Source organism: Cryptomeria japonica, chromosome 7, assembly GCF_030272615.1.
Source record: "Cryptomeria japonica chromosome 7, Sugi_1.0, whole genome shotgun sequence".
Lineage (NCBI taxonomy): Eukaryota > Viridiplantae > Streptophyta > Pinopsida > Cupressales > Cupressaceae > Cryptomeria > Cryptomeria japonica.
Window position 1 is genome coordinate 669247872 of NC_081411.1, and position 16558 is coordinate 669264429.

At 32.8% G+C, this 16558-nt stretch overlaps 1 protein-coding gene across 2 annotated transcripts; it reads left to right on the forward strand.

Annotated features, from left to right (window-relative positions):
• Positions 1 to 3934: 3934 nt before the first annotated feature.
• LOC131051248 (zinc finger protein CONSTANS-LIKE 6) lies at positions 3935 to 6419 on the forward strand. Of its 2 annotated transcripts, XR_009107099.2 has the most exons (5): positions 3935 to 4842; positions 5257 to 5496; positions 5594 to 5680; positions 5777 to 5990; positions 6159 to 6419. XR_009107099.2 is itself a non-coding variant. In XM_057985669.2 (4 exons), exons 1-3 carry the CDS (start codon positions 4000 to 4002, stop codon positions 5633 to 5635), a joined length of 1125 nt encoding a protein of 374 aa, XP_057841652.1. In that variant the 5' UTR covers positions 3935 to 3999; the 3' UTR covers positions 5636 to 5680; positions 5777 to 6103. The 2 variants fall into 2 exon arrangements, 1 of the variants encoding a protein (XP_057841652.1); XM_057985669.2 differs by lacking the exon at positions 6159 to 6419 and having other exon boundaries at positions 5777 to 6103.
• Positions 6420 to 16558: the final 10139 nt, after the last annotated feature.

Sequence of the window (16558 nt, forward strand, 5' to 3'; positions counted from 1 at the left end):
ATGTGGCTTAAGGTGATAGGCCTAAATTATAGGATGCACATGTAGCATTTCCTAATTACATGCGTCTTAAGGGGACATGGTCGAAATTAAATTAAATTTTATCATAATTAAGTTTAATAAATTTAATATATAGTTAATAGGACCTATTACATGCTATTTAAGAGGCCCGTATGGTTGTAACTAGTTAATTTCATGTACTTAGATTAGGAATTTCAAATTTAGCATCTACAAATTTTGTAATTAATCATTTAAGACACATGACTTAAAGGGATTGGCCTAATTAGGATGCATGTGGCTTAAGATGATAGGCCTAATTAGGATGTATGTGGCTTAATACCATCTACCTAGATTATAGGATGTATGTGGCAAATAAAGGAAATAAGATTTACTTTAAATATAAGCCACACATGTGGCTTAAGGAGATCATTTTAAATAAATAATTATGACTAGGATCCCCTTAAGACTTGGTCAAGTAATTCTATTTAGTTTGATCGTAATTACTTAATTTCATATATAGTTACTAGGACCTATTATGCTATTTAATAAATGGCATTTAATAATATATATATATATATATATATATATATATATATATATATATATATATATATATATATATATATATAGTTAATAGGTCCTAGTATACATCAAAACGGGTATGATTGTAATAGTATGTTTTAAGATGGGTATAGTCATAATTAGTTAATTAGTTAATTTCCGGTTCTTAGAATAGTAATTTTAAATTTAACATCTATAAATTTTGTAATTAATCATTTAAGACACTTGTTAAGGGGATGGACACATGTACACAATATATGAGATCTTATGTGGTCAAATTGGGTCATAAGGGGTACATGTTGTCTACATAAATGTTAAAAAAGTGGCATGTGTGTGATGGGCCTTTAGGACCACATTGTGTTGTAAGGGGTCATGCATGTGTTCTAACACATGCGTGACCCCATAGGACCACATATGAGCCCTTTTAACATGCTATACTTAGTGTATACAGTATACCCCAACTATTAGGATGGTAAAAGGGGTCATATGTTGTTCTAAGGGGTCACACATGTGTTCTAACACATGCGTGACCCCTTAGGACTAGATTATGACCCATTAGAACAGAATGGGGTCCTAGTAAAGGCTCATCACACACATGCGTGCATTCTAACTCAAGGTATAATATAAACATGGCTAAAACTAAATTATAGGACAAATGGGGCTTCAAAGGGGAATGAATTTGAAAATAGGAGATGGCTTAAGGGGATACATGCATGTGTTCTACAATGTACATGTGCGACCCCATGGGATCGTTCATAGTGTCCTAAGGGGTCATGTATGTGCTCCTAAGGGGTCGCACATGTACATTAGAATGTGCATGCATGACCCCCTAAGACCACATAAATGACCCCTTTGGACACTATGGATGATCCTATAGGGTCATATGTGGTCGTAAGGGGTTGGACGTGATGTGATCCTATGTGGTCATAGGGGGTATGTTGTATACAATTTAGATGTTTTAAATAGTTTCATTTTTGTTGTAATTTTTTGGTTTATGTTTTCATTTTCATTTTTGTTTTGATCTTGTAAATTAAATGTTTTGGTTTTGATTGTTTTTTGGGTTTTCGTTTCATTTCAAGGTTTTCAACATTTTATTAAATTTATTCGTTTAAAAAAAATCCTAATCTAATCAATTCATAAAAAAAAATCAAACTAAATTTAACTAATTTTTAAAATAAAAACATACTTTTCTAATGAAAAAAAAATTGTTAAGCTAAAAAACATTTTTTTCTAACAAAAAAAATAATTTTTAAACTAAAAATCTAATTTTTTAACTAAAAAATTAGTCTAAACATTACATATTGAATATAAATGGGTGTTGGACATACCTGGAAGACTTGAAGGCGGGTTGCTGGCAATTCGTGGGAGGGCTCCACTCCTTGAATCAGGATCCCATATGGCAAAAATGAACAGCATTTCGTTAAAAAAAAAAATTATATATTCGAAACGCGATCCCATGTTGAAATGAAATGGGATCCCGTTTCATTTCAACATGGGATCCTATTTCATTTTCAACACGAGATCCCGTTTGGAGCTCTAGGCTCGGGATCCCAGGGCCTATGAGATCCTGTTTGATTTTAGGCTCGGGATGTCGAGAGTAAACGGGATCCTGATTCGTCTCCTATTCTTTCTGCCTAATTTCCACCTTTTAACTAAGTCCAAAACTTCCACATTAAGTGGATACAACTTCTTGCACTTACCCTGTAATTGATATATAATTTTGTATATAAAAATAAATTTGTAAATAAATATAATATATAATGATCTAATAGAAAATATTACTATAAAATATTATTTAATAATAAACATGATATAAAATATAATAATTGAAGTAATTATATAATAATTGATATATAAAATGGATATAATTAATAATAAATATAATAAATAATATACAAATATTATGTATATCACCATTTATATATTTATCAAAGCAATAATTCACTTAGTTGAAAATGTATCTGTGTTTTGATTCAAAACATATGTCGCATTCATTACCACCAAGTAACTTTATCAATGGATGCAGAACCTTTTTTCCTATATCCATAATATGTGTTACTTTGATTTTTGAAAATGAACTTTGTTCTTTACCACAAACATTCAGGAATGTGGTTAGGAGTACTCGTCTTTTTTGCTTTGATAAAAAATCTAGTCAAATGGGTGAGTACAAAGTAAGAGAGTGATTAAGGGCAGCTAGAAAATTTGTGTATTTTCGTGTGAATCATAGGATGCATGTTTTGAAAGAAGTTGAGGAATGACACAATGAGAAAAACGATAAGTGGTAAAATAAATGATGATGAGAAAAAAATAAAATGAATGGCCCAGATTAATTCCATCATGTTGCACCATTATCTAATAGAATGAGTCATTGATCTACCAAGTTAGATTCATCTACTTCAAAGAAAAGAATGCTTTCCACGTAAAACTACGTATAAAATTCCTAGTCTTCTCAAAAAAATCTACTTTAGCTCGAGGGATTGAGCTTAAGTTGTTAAAACATTGGAGTTTTATTGTGGAAACTCAAGTTCAATTCGTGATAGGGACATCTAATGTGGAGTTCAAGGTGACTCTTGGTCTTCCACAATTTTTGGAGTAGTTTCGAAAAGTGGATTTCTATGTAGTAACTCTTGGCATTCCATAGGTTATTTCTATCATGTTTGTTCGTAAGGAGCTTATATTGGTCTTATGTTATGCTAAAATAAGTAATATATTTGTCATCGATATGCAAGTTAAAAAATAATTTACCTCATTTACTCAATTGAACATTGCCTTCTTTTTTAATATTGAATAAAATCTAAATATTAATTAAGAAAAAAAAAGGCACGAAAAAACATCAGCATGATGGAAGCACTTCCAAACCTAAAAAACTTGAACGTAATAATTCAGGTTGAATATTTTTTCATCTACATTATTCTATGGAGTGCAACAAATTAAAATATGATCCCCACAAATTCAGAGACACGTGGAGACAATTTAAATAATGAATGTCCTTTTGAAGGACTACGTGGAGACTATTTAAAAGATCAATGCCCTATTGAAGGACTTTTCGTATGAATAAAAAATCGCCATTAAAATCTTTGAGTACTTTTTGGCTCGAACAGGAATAATTCTTTTCGATGCGTCACATCTTTTGCAATGTCAGATCTTTGGAAGTTTCCTCTATCCAAAAAGTGAAAACGAGACTAATACGATCATACTTATCTATGACGATGCAGTTATTCTTCAAACCCAGACACCCAATCTGCCACGCGTCTAGATTCCCCATAGCAGATAGAATAGGCCAAGCCAATGAAGTGACGAGACGAAGGCTCCAGCCAATAGGAGCCCTCCTACAATTTAGATAAGATTACCAAGTCTCCAACTTTTCGGATTTGGTTTTGGGTTTTAAATTGCATCTATGTTGTGGCACTATTGTAACCTAGAATCTGCTGTTCCTGTAGCATGGCCATGCGTTTAGAAGATGAAGAGGGGACAAAAATGGCTATGGCAATTGGAGGGAGGGAGATTCGACCCTGTGACGCCTGTGGAACAAAGAGAGCTCGTTGGTTCTGTGGAGCAGATGGAGCTTATCTCTGCCATGCCTGTGACACCTCTGTTCACTCAGCTAATTCTGTTGCCTGCCGCCATGAAAGAGTTCGATTGACCCATAATGGAATTCTGTCCTCTGGTCTCATGGCCGATGGGCAGAGCTCATGGCCTCGAAAGAGGATTCGTTCCAAGCGCCGCCAGAAGATTGGGACAGGACTTCTCTGCTTGAATGCCAAACAGGGATTGAAGAAGTCCACTAGCCAAAATCATGGTGAATTCGGCCCTGATACTGATCTCAATGTCGAGCTGTTCTTAGACACTGAGTCGGAGATCTTTTCATTCCATGTCGATGAATTAGCTGCCCCAGAGTCCCATGGCGAGGAAAATTGTTTGGACTCCCTATACAAGAATGATGGCATTGGGTTCAAGGATTGTCAAGATTCGAGCCCTGTTGATAGCGAGGAGCAGACCTTCAGTTGGGCAGTTTTCGACCGGGTGAAGGTCGAGGAGAGCGATTATGAAGATAACAAAGTCGAAGTGTCAGAGGAGCTCTTTGATTTGAATATAGATCTTTCTGACTTTGCAGTCAATACGGAGGATGATGTTGTGAAGGTGAATGACTGCAATTTCAATGGCGAGGAGAAGAGACTGTGTTTGATGCTGAATTACGAAGATGTTTTGAGCGCCTGGTCTGACAGGGGGTCGCCTTGGGCCTACCACAACACTCTGCAAGAGGAAACGGCCTCTGAAGGAACGGTAAAAACAAAACAATCTTTTCCCGATGTACTAATTTAGGTTAAATTTGGGTTGGATATAGTTCGATTCACTAGAGTTTTATGTGGTAGTCACATGACCACGAGGTCTAGTCTCTTTTAACTCATGTGATATTGATGAACATGTCACACCATCACTTTAAAAGGTTTATCTGACCACTGCAGTTTATAAGTTAAATTTGGGTTGAAGTATGGTTATTGATTAGAATTATTTGTTGAGGTCACAAGGTTCAGTCTCTCTTAATCTATGTGATATTGATGAATGCGTCAGTCTCGCTTAATCTATGTGATATTGATGAATTCGTACCAATCATCTGACTTACTGCTGTTTGTAAGAAAGATAAAATATAAATTAAATCTTTGTTATGATTTCAATTCTAAGGTTTTTTTTTTACAGACAGGGACAATCTATGTAGTTGTTCCAGATTTGAACATAGGGAATGAAGGGCAGGTAGATCATGCTGAAGGTGTGCCGGTAATCAACTGCTACTACAACGAAGAAAAGAAGTACGGATGTCGTGAAGGGAGAGAAGCCCGTGTAATCAGATATCGTGAAAAGCGTCGGAATAGACTGTTTTCCAAACGAATAAGATATCAAGTCCGGAAACTCAATGCAGAGAAACGACCGCGGATGAAGGTCGAATTTATCATAGTTAATCTAATTTTATCATTACAATAAGTGTTTACTGTGCGATTATGCTTCTCGTTGATTTTTTTTCACTGTGCTATATCAGGGTCGATTTGTAAAGAGTACGAGTGATGTTTTGTTGGATTGAACGGCCCACCAAAACAGAAGTAAAATTCAAACAGCTGGACAGCAGGTAAGACGAAGATCAATCTTATTTTGTTGGACTGTTCTATGTTTCGTCGATTTGTGGTATAATGTCGCTGACTTGTAACTACTTGACAACTTGTAGACCACACAAAAGCCAAACTTCTGCATCTTCATGGAAGTTCTGTTTTTTCATCATTTTTCCCTGAATTCTGTACATGGAATTCAAAAAACCGGATTTTGGAGGCGAAATTCGCTGTTATGTTACATCTTATCCTCTACTTTATAAGGCTAGTTATTATTCACAAGGAGGTAGTTGTGATTTTTTTTTTTAAAACCACACTATCCTGAACATTGAGGTGAATCTTCTAAACTTTTGAGCTTAATATTCTGTGAATCCTCTGCACTGTTAGACTTAATATTCTGTGAATCTTCTTGTGATTATAATTTTTGAGATTGTAGTGTTGCAGTAGCTATAATACATTGCGTATAAGTGACGTGCAGCTTTTGTATTCTGATTCGTGTAGTGGACGTAAATGACAAAGATGTTTAAGTCAATTTTTGTACTCATCAAAAATGCTGATTCGACAACCAGAAGAGTCATCATCAATTGAGCTTGTGCTGTGACATAAAGCTCCTTTTGAAAGGGATGTCACGTGCAACGTTGAAATTCTATGCACGACTCCCTGGTTGGGCTCATTATCCTTTGGTATGTTGAGTTTAAGTGTAGTCATGCCACCCAACCAAAATTACAGGATTAATAGCATGTATTGAACTTATAATTTTTATTTCAGATTTTGGGATGATTTTATCTAAGGTATTAATTAGGCAGAAGTGATTTTAAGTATAAAGTGAGGGAAATGTATTTATGTTTATATTAGCAATTGTACTTTTGTGTGCAATGGGTACACTGAAGATGTGTGGAAAGTCAATTAGAAAAAAAATTGGTCTATCTTTTGCATACATTTGTGTAGCAATTAAGGTCTATTGGTAGGCTAGTTACAAAATGATGTTGTGTGTGCAACAAATGTCTCAATGGGGAAGTGATAGCTTGAAATCTAACCACTTATAGGTTTCCAAATGATAATAAGGATGCATTACTAATAAGTTCATGTCATGTTTCCAATAGGGAGAGAGTGATAAAGAGGGTGAGATAAGGATAGAAAGATGGGGAGGAGTGAGAGAGGGTAGTAAGGAGATGGATATGTAGAGAAATAGAGGAAGAGATAAAGAGAGAGAGAGAGGGGAGATAGATAGATAGATCTAGAAGAGATAAATATATAGAGGTGTCGAGAATGAAATAGGGTGAGATATATAGATAAAGATAGAGATAGGAAGTTATATATAGAGAGAGGGAGAGGTGAAAGGAAAAATATGGACAAATGGAGATAGAGAGTAAAATATATATTAATTTAGACGTCTGGGAAGAGGGAGAGGGAGAGTGAAGGAGAGAGATGAATGGATAAAGGGAAAGAGTCATTTTTAGAGATGGAGGGGGGAGAGGATGATCGAGGTATAAATAAAGATGGAGAGAGGAATAGGGAGGGAAATAGATAGAGAGGTAACAAGAGGTAGATGGGGAGATAAAGATAGGGAGAGTTAGAGAAATAGAAAGGGATAGATAAACACACACACACACACACACACACACACACACAGATAATTAGTGTATATTGGTGGTGGTAATTCCTATGTAGTTTTAGATTCATTTTAGACGAATTGCCTTAATACAATCATATATTAGCATTTGGTATACATTGTTTTTGTTCAATTTTAGCTTCTTATGCTTTTTCTTTATCATTTATGATTACTCATAGATATTCTTACCCTTGTTCTATCTATATTTATTTTCATATATTAACATATTTGATTAGCTTTGATTTTTATATTTATTAATTTACATGAAATGATCCACTATAGTATTAAATTGACAAGAAAGAAAGTCTATTTCTTCCTATTAAATCTTATCTATCTAATGACTAAGTAAACAATGCTAATCAAAAGTAGAAAACATCTTGTTCTTTCTTCCTTTCTCTTCATTAATGTGTGTGATCTATGGATTAAAAAAATGGATTTTAAAACATATTTGGAATAGTTAACGAGAATCAATAGGCTCTATTTTGATTGGGAATGTGGGGTAAGTTGTGATACCAATTATGGGTTACATTTGATATTGAGTAATTCTTACAAATCTTAGGAATGTAAGATGAGTTGTAGTGTATCAGTCTTATGGAGTATATTTTATCATATGATCCACACATAAAAACCTAATAATGTGACAAAAGTTGTACAATATTGATGATGGGTTATATTTGATAGCGTTCCATATTAATAACCCTTAAATATGTCAATTGAGTTGCAATATGCACCTATTATGCATTACATTTGACTATAATTCATAGTTACAAATTTTAAGCATGTGAAGTGAATTGTCATATGTCAATTATGGGTTACATTTGACTGTGATCCATTTCTACAAATATAAAAAATATAAGGTAAATTGTTGGTTATTTTGACCATTTTCGATGTGAACAAACCTTTAATATCTCAAGTGAGTTGCACTATGCCTATTATGCATTACATTTGACTATGATCGACAATTACAAATTTAAGTTACTTAAAGTGAATTGTCATGTTCCATGTATGGGTTACATTTAAATGTAATTAAGGTTTCCAAATATTAAAAATGTTGGATTAGTTCTAGTCTATGAACAACATGGGATACATTTTTTTAAAATGTTATATATGTTTTAATTTAGTAAGAGAAATAGTATATACACTATATATTCAATATTTATCTTTTTGTTATTTAATTATAAATATATTTTATTATAAAAATTATATTATGGTTTTATCAATTATATATATTTTAAAAATATATAGTTAATATAATATTATATAATTGTATATTTATATTATATAATCAACAACATATTTATTTTATATAAAATTTTCAGTAATAACATTTTTTTAATATAATACAAATTATTAGAAATAAACATATTATAATATATAATTATTAGCTACACTACACCCAAATTATTAATTGTACACAATACTAATTGAAAATTACTTTAATGTAGCTAAATAACCCTTGCTATTATAAAACAATGTGAAATGAATATAGTAAGTGGGAGACAGTTACTTTGGTGTAAAGTTATATATAATTTTATTATGTTTAAATATTTATAAATTTCATATTTTTCTTTGTTATATTATTTTCCATTCCCTTTCTTAATCTACATTATATATTTTTCAAAACTAATTTAAGTCTTTTGTAAATGTTAAAACATAAATAAAACTAAATACTATCAAAATCTTGTATAAAGTTTGCATTCATTTAAACATATTTACCGTGTTAATATAATGGTCTTATCATTGAGAATATTTTCCTTCAAAACTTTGTTAATGCTTATTTAAAAAAGTGTTTCCTAAGAAAGGAAGTCTATACTATGATTTTTTTCATGCAAGACATTGAATTTTGAACATTAATTAAATGTGCTTTGTTATTTTTCAAGATTTGTCTTGTTCTATTAAATGTATGCTTATATGTTTATACTTCCTTATTGCCATACCCATTATAGTGGTGGATATATTATAGTAATGATTTCAAAAAAATAATGGTAACTCAAACAAACAAAAATCCTTGTTATTACGGAATATGCCAAAGCTCATGATGTCAAACCCTCCCTTGCTCACAAAATTTCTAACAACCCTAATCTCTTGGCTAGTCCTCATGTTCATGTGATGTTAGACATTGAAATTGATGAGAAGGAGTTGGGTGAGATGGCCATGGACTGGAGCGACCTTAATGTGACTGATGACCCTAATTATTGGACCTCGAAGGATGAGGGACCCCCCAGAAAGTGACCCATGGTACCAACAGTAGCAGGAAAAATAAACTTGTAGCTAGAAAGTTCAAAACCCCTCCCTCCAATCCCCAAGAGATGGTCCCTAAAAGCTCAAAAAAGAAAAAAGGGGGGAAGGCAGTGGAGTAAAAGGCAAAGGGGAAGAAGAAATTAAATTGGATATTCCTCTCAATGTGGATCAGGTGGACCTAGGAGATAGAAAAAGTGACGAAGTTAATTTTGATGTGCTCCTGGCTAAGTCAACTAATAGTCAGGAGAAGTGTTTATGTTGGGTGGTCAGCGAAATTCTCCTCATAAAACAGGGCATGAAAGATATAATCGATACTTTCACTGAGAACCTGATGCCCAACAAAAATGATAAGGTCTCGAAGATGACTTTGAAAGTATAAGAAGATGAAGCTAAAATTGTCAATCTAGAGAAGGGGATGTACGAATTAAAGTGCAAAATTAGGGGTTTTGTGGAAATTATCAAAGAGTCTATAAATAGTAATGTGAAAGGTCTCAAAAAAGTCAATGAGAAAATTTCTATTCAGAGAGCCCAGCCACTCAGCAGTATACTGCCCTCAGGTGCTAAGTTGAAATGGAAGAATTTGGATATAAACCCATAGGGAGTGGATATACGGGTGTCATCTAGACCTTCTACCAAGACAAGAACTAGGAACCAGGATAAAAGTGCCACGAGATTCATCATGGAGGAGCTCGAAGAAATGAAAAAGAATATAATTCAAAAAAATTTTGAGCTCATCGAAGCTCTTGGTTAGTCTTGTGTTAGTTTTTTTGTAGTTTTTACAAGGTTTCTATGATTTTTGTTGGGCGTTGTGGGGTGTTTTCCCTGTTTCTATTGTCGTTTGGCTATTGACACTATTATGTTTTGCTACTGGTTCGTATTTCTTTTGGGATTTGGGTTTCGGGTTTTGTAAAACCCATTTATCTTAATAAAAAACAAAAATTCTTGTAGATATAGTGGTATTTTCAAAAGCAAAAAATAACAATGAAAACAAGCAATCAAGCGGTAAAGATGTATTTGATCATCTTGCACATCTCTTGCATATTGTACACCATTTATCTTTCAAGTCAAGTTATGTAATGCAATAGGGAATGTCTTCGGCATATTTAATTCATGTTCTCTTTCAAGTACATGATTATGAGGATTATTTAATTTTTTATTTTCTTAATATAATTAAGTTTTCAATTTTTTTCTTAAATTAAAGATTAAATGTTAAAATAAATCTATTAAAATATAATATTAACTCTTTAAAAAGAATAGGTGGTATGGGATCAAATTTTAAAGTCAAATTGGTAGAGTCAAAATGTAATGTTGTAAAGCTATAAATGAAACAACTATTATCCCAAAAGGACAATAGTTATAAAATCAAATGATCATAAGTAGAAACATTAAGCTTCTAGAACAATTCTAAAAGTAGGAGGGGGATCATCATCCTCATGATTATTCTTGCCACCTAGAAGATCATGACCAACACCTATAGGCTACCAAACTTCATTACACTCTTCCACTTCATGTGTAGGATTATGATCATTCATAGCCCAAGAAGCTGAGAACATTTACCTTGATCAAGAGGGTCCCATCCATCTTGAGAGATGATATGATTGATTAATGTAGCAATGCGGACCATCCTTCATGGTAGCAAGGCAATGGGGAGGAGGATTCCAACTAAATTGTTGTCTTGTAGTCAACATTAATAGTAGGATGGTGGCTCTCTATTTACAATGGTGGGATTTTAAATCTCTTTGATGATATGGGGTCCAATATTTTTTGTGGAGAGGAACCCTTTCATAGTGTAGGGGTATTCTCTAATAGTCAATATGGTTCTAGGACAATGAAGATCTAGCATAAGCTTAGGATCTTGAACCTAAAATTTTGTTGGAACATCGACTATAACCCTCAACATGGAGTATGTAACAAAATCAATATATGTAAGAGTGTTAAAAAATTTAGTAGAGATTTCATCTTTTTATATATATAAGAGAATATGTAATATAAAATAATAAAATAGTTCAAAGAATCCAACCAATTTTTTTTCTTCAACGCTTAGGATGAAATTATGTCAAAAAAATAATTTTATTCTTGAAGGATATAAAAATCATGTATTCATCACTAGACATCTTGGCCATGAGCACAATATTAGAAAATATGGATAGGACTTTATGGTTTTCTGTTAAAATTATAATTTTTATTACACACACAAATATTTATATGATAGGTTCCAATTAGAACATGTTGCTACAATAAGAACTATTAAGATTAAGCAATCTTAATTTCTATAATATCCTGCATTATATTTCATTTATGAGTCATAATTAGTTGTGAATTAAGTGAATTTTAAAAATAATATTCAAACAAATGTCACATTGAATATTGTAATTGTGAAAATTATATATCCCCACCCTTTTTCTTATGTTTTGGTCCAACTTTAACTAGATCTAGAATGCCAAAAATGTAAAAATTAGATTACAAGATGCACATTACTATGTAAGTCAACTCAAATTAATGCAAAACTTTATTTTCCCATCCCTAGTCCGCAAATTTGTAATCACCATCCCTAAACCTATTTCACACATCCTAAATCATATTTATGGGTATTGACCTAACCCAAGTCAATTTTGCAATCATAGATTTGATCCCCAATGTTTCAAAATATAAAAAATTAGTATTTTATTCAGAAAACCATTACATAGGCCATTGTAAACTAACGTATTGAATTTTTTTCTTGATTTATATGATTTGTTTTTGTATCTAAGGATATTCATTTATTGATTTAAAAACTAAGATGAATAAGGATTATCTTTCTAAAAATTATTTTTATATTGATTAGTTCTTGAGAAAATTATCAAGAACTAAGAGCTTAAAGTAAAATTAAATCTACATCTTTCCACTTGTGACATGATCCTAGGCCCATTTGAAATATTTCTTGTTTCCTTCAAACTTTTTCATAGAGACAAGAAGCTTGTTTCTTGTAGTTGTTATTTAAATAGGGGGAAATGGATCTCTAGGATTATCAATGCAATCTGAAGATCTCAATCCCTCTCATAACAATGAAACATGAATAGGCCTGGCAACTTTCCTTAAGAGACATAAGTATTGAGATTCTATTTCTTACTTGCAAAAGAATGAGATAGTCAATTGTGTGTAAGTAAACTAGGCTACGATTCGTAAAATGAATAAATCTAATAGAATATAGTAAAAAAATAATGAGAAACAAAAATAGTAAGGTAGATATAGAATATATACACATAGAGGAATCTAGCATTGAAATCTATAGTTAATTATGCTAGATGGAATGATAGGCTCCCCTAGTCAAATGCTGACAAAGGTTTTGCAAGGTGATAAAAATTGGAATTAATTAGCTCAACCAACATGCCTCCTTAAAATATAGGTCAAAGTAGTAAGACAAGAGTCTTGGGTGCCCTAGTATGAGGGTTTTCATTATTTCAAAATATGGCACTATTTGTCACTATCTTCTCTAGCTCATATGTAACTTTTTCATTATTGAATTTGTACCTACACACATGTAAAATGGAGGAAAAGGGTTAGATTGTAGATGGTTTTACCTAAGTCAAACCCCATGTTAGTGTTAGAACTTTCATATTGGCTAATGATGTGATTGGATTCATGCCATCACAAGGATAGAAGCTAACCCAATGATAAAATGATAAAATGATAAGGTCTTACCTTAGGTTTGAAACCCTGTAATGGAATCTCATACCATGCTTGAATGATGCTCATAAATTCTTGCAACACATTAGTGTATGTTTAAGACATGAAATGACATAACATACTTGATCATAATTGTCATAAAAGACTTGAATGCTTGAGTGCTTTTCTCCTTGAATGTAGATATGTACTTGAATGATTTAAATTAGTTGCTCCAAAGTGTAGGTTGCTCATTTAAATATGCTAGAGAATGTTGGAGTTTCAAATGGGAAGTGAAGTTGTATTTATATACAACTTACACCTTTTCAAAATAATTTTTTTGGGATAGGTTGACAAAGCAAGGTTGATTCACATAAATTGAAAGGTTGAATTTCATGTCCTAAAAGTTGAGCCCTTTTTGTTGGGATACAAGTGTTGGGAAACCTAATCTTAGAAAAATGTGCTAGCAAAAAGGCCAAGAATAGGAGACTAAATATATTTTACTGAAATAGAACTGAAATCATGCACAAACACAAAAATGGGCTCTTAACCTAGTTTAAAATTATTAAGGTTAATATTTTATGAAATTACATTCACCCCCCACTTTAGCGATGGTAAGAACTTACATTGATACTTGTAAATTATGAAGAATCCAAAGATCCTTTCATGGAAAAATAAAGAGATAAGATTACTTTAATCTCAGAGAGGTGGTAGAATGCAAACCTAGGGTTCTACCAATTCATAATGCCAATATAAAAGGTCAAACATGTAAAACATGAAGTAAAAATTTATTCAAAAAACAAGGTTGGCTAAAATATAATTCATATTAAAAACTTACATGGATCATACTGTGGAGGTGAAAAAATAGGGTTTCACCCATTTATGTGGTAAAGTTGCTAATTTTTGCTTAAAGACCACTAAATTATGGAAATATCGAAACTGATAGATCTAAGCCTAAAAGACCAAGATTCTGATAAGATTCTAGGGGTTTTAGATGTGCCTCTTCTTTGCCTTTAAATTGAATTGATTTAATTAATAATGCTGAAGTTAGGGTAAATGTGCGTAAACTAGAGCAATTATGCATAAAAAATGAGCTACAATAATCAAATGAAGCCATGAACCTTGATCTGAGAAATATGTGAATGTCTGGATTTGTTTGGAGAAGGTCAACCTGAATTATTAGGACCAGAGTGCCCGTCACTTTGGTCCTCCTAAATTTTTTCCATCCAAAAGGGAACCTATTAGTCTCTATGAATAATATCAATCTTGAAAATTACTGCTCTGTACATGTTCTTGCACATAGTAGAGAAGAGAAAATGGTAGGAAATAGGGGTTTTCCTTAGGTCAAACCTTGGTTTTGGAATTAACTATGAAATATAATTGAAATGTAAATGAAGTACTATAATGGAGATGCTTTCCTTTTGAGGAAAAGAGCTGAAAATGTTTTAAACAATAATTATATATGTTTTTATGAAGTTTTGTTTGTCTCTTAAAGAAATTAGGGTTTCATGTAAATAGTCTTCATAAGATATAGAACATGAATGTCATCTCTGATGATTGAATCTTGACTTTACTTCTACTCCAATGCTTGGAAGAAGAATGATTGACTGCTCACTTGAATTTTTTGAATCTCAAGAGTGGATTATGAATTTGAAATAATTATCAAAATGAGAGGGCTAGACCTCCTTTTATACATGCTAGTTGAAAAATAAATTAATTTTTTAACATGGGCCAACGCAAGATCCAGGTTCTTGCTCAAATCATGTTACCTTTATGAGTCCCCAAAATGAGCCCTTTTGGAGAGGACCAGAGCACTGAACACCCTAGTCTTGGACATTAATGTCCCAAGATCTTGGGCAAGGAAATGCAGACCATGAAAATTTGAGTGAAATACATAGTGTGAGCAAAATCAAGGTTTCAATTAGCCTTAGGAGATGAATTCCAATTTGAGGGATGAAGTGAGGACAAAATTTAAAGGGAGTACAATTTAGGATGCTACATTTAAGCCCCACTTTAGTGGGAGTATGAGACTAAGTATACTCATGGTAAAGTAAAAAGGTTTATACTGAATTTTTTTATCAAGACATCTAAGATACAAGACACACCAAGCCCCCCATGGACTTTTAGGATCTCATGAAATATTTGTATTCAATTGACCTCATCTCCAAAAGGTAGTGGGACCACAAGCACATCGGAAGAAGGGAACATGTGTCTTTGGAGTCAACATGGAAGAGACCAAAAGAGATCTTAATGTATTGCATCATTCCCAAGTAGACAAAACAAGGGACAACAAATAGAAGAATTGAGATACATATAGAAGAATGACACAATAGATTCAACTTTTTTATTACCTTACATCAATTGAGTGACAAGGGTCGTCCAAAGAAAACCTAACATAACAAAAAAATACATCATTTGGGAAACACATTACAAACAAGTAAGAGAGGAGAGAAAGAATCTACGACATGAATGAAGCTAACCAAGAAAATAATCTGCCTACCAATCTTGTTGAACATTATTTTAGTAAGGTGAACAAGATGTAAGAGGACAAACTTCAAGGATGGTAGATGGAGCTACTACAAGTTTCAAAAAAGGACCATGCTCTAATGATGAGTCACTTTGTCTGTCACTAGGAGCTAGGAATAATTATTTTGAAAATTATTTAGATTGATCATTGTCAACATCAACAAGCTCATACATATCATTAGAATCATTAGAATCAATATTTTTATCATGAACACCATTTTCATCCATTTCTTCATCAAAATTAGTAAAAATGGGATCTCTATTATGGATAGAACATGCAAATCATCTTTCTTAAGCATTTTTTATCTTGGTGATTTAGGTTGAACTTCCTCCCTAAGGTTAGGTGAAGGCTAGAAAAATGAGATCAAGTCAACATTTGGTGTCTTCAAGGAGGAAATGAGTTGAGAAGCAATTTCATGAGCCTTAGCACGATGTCTTTGTTGGTATTCTCTCACAAAAAGGTTTCTTTTAGTTTTAGTCGAGGGTTGCACGAAGGTTTAGGGTCAATGGACATAGAATTCTTCTCTTTCTTTAAAAGATGAGGAATGGGAGAAGGTATACTAGGTTGAAAGATAGGAGATGTTGAATGCTTCCTTTTGTAAGATATAGGAGGTGGAACTATGACATATATAGGAGAAATAGAAGGTGTAGGAATGAGACCATGTCCATCATGAGCAGGAGGAATAGGTATAAGATCTCTATGTTTACTCAAAGATAATGTCATCTCATTCTTCCACTTTTAATGACATAGAAAAAATGCATCACTTCAAGGCTTAACGAGCTCAAATTATTTAGGCCAAAAGTAATCAAGGTTGGCATCTCTACACCTGACCATGGGTTGATACATGCTATGATTGATTATTATGATTTTTTTATTATG

Coding starts and splice junctions, on each gene's coding strand:
- LOC131051248 (XM_057985669.2), top strand. CDS start 4,000: ATGGCCATGCGTTTAGAAGATGAAGAGGGGACAAAAATGGCTATGGCA. Junction 4,843..5,256: donor AAACGGCCTCTGAAGGAACG/GTAAAAACAAAA, acceptor TTTTTTTTACAG/ACAGGGACAATCTATGTAGT. Junction 5,497..5,593: donor AGAAACGACCGCGGATGAAG/GTCGAATTTATC, acceptor GTGCTATATCAG/GGTCGATTTGTAAAGAGTAC.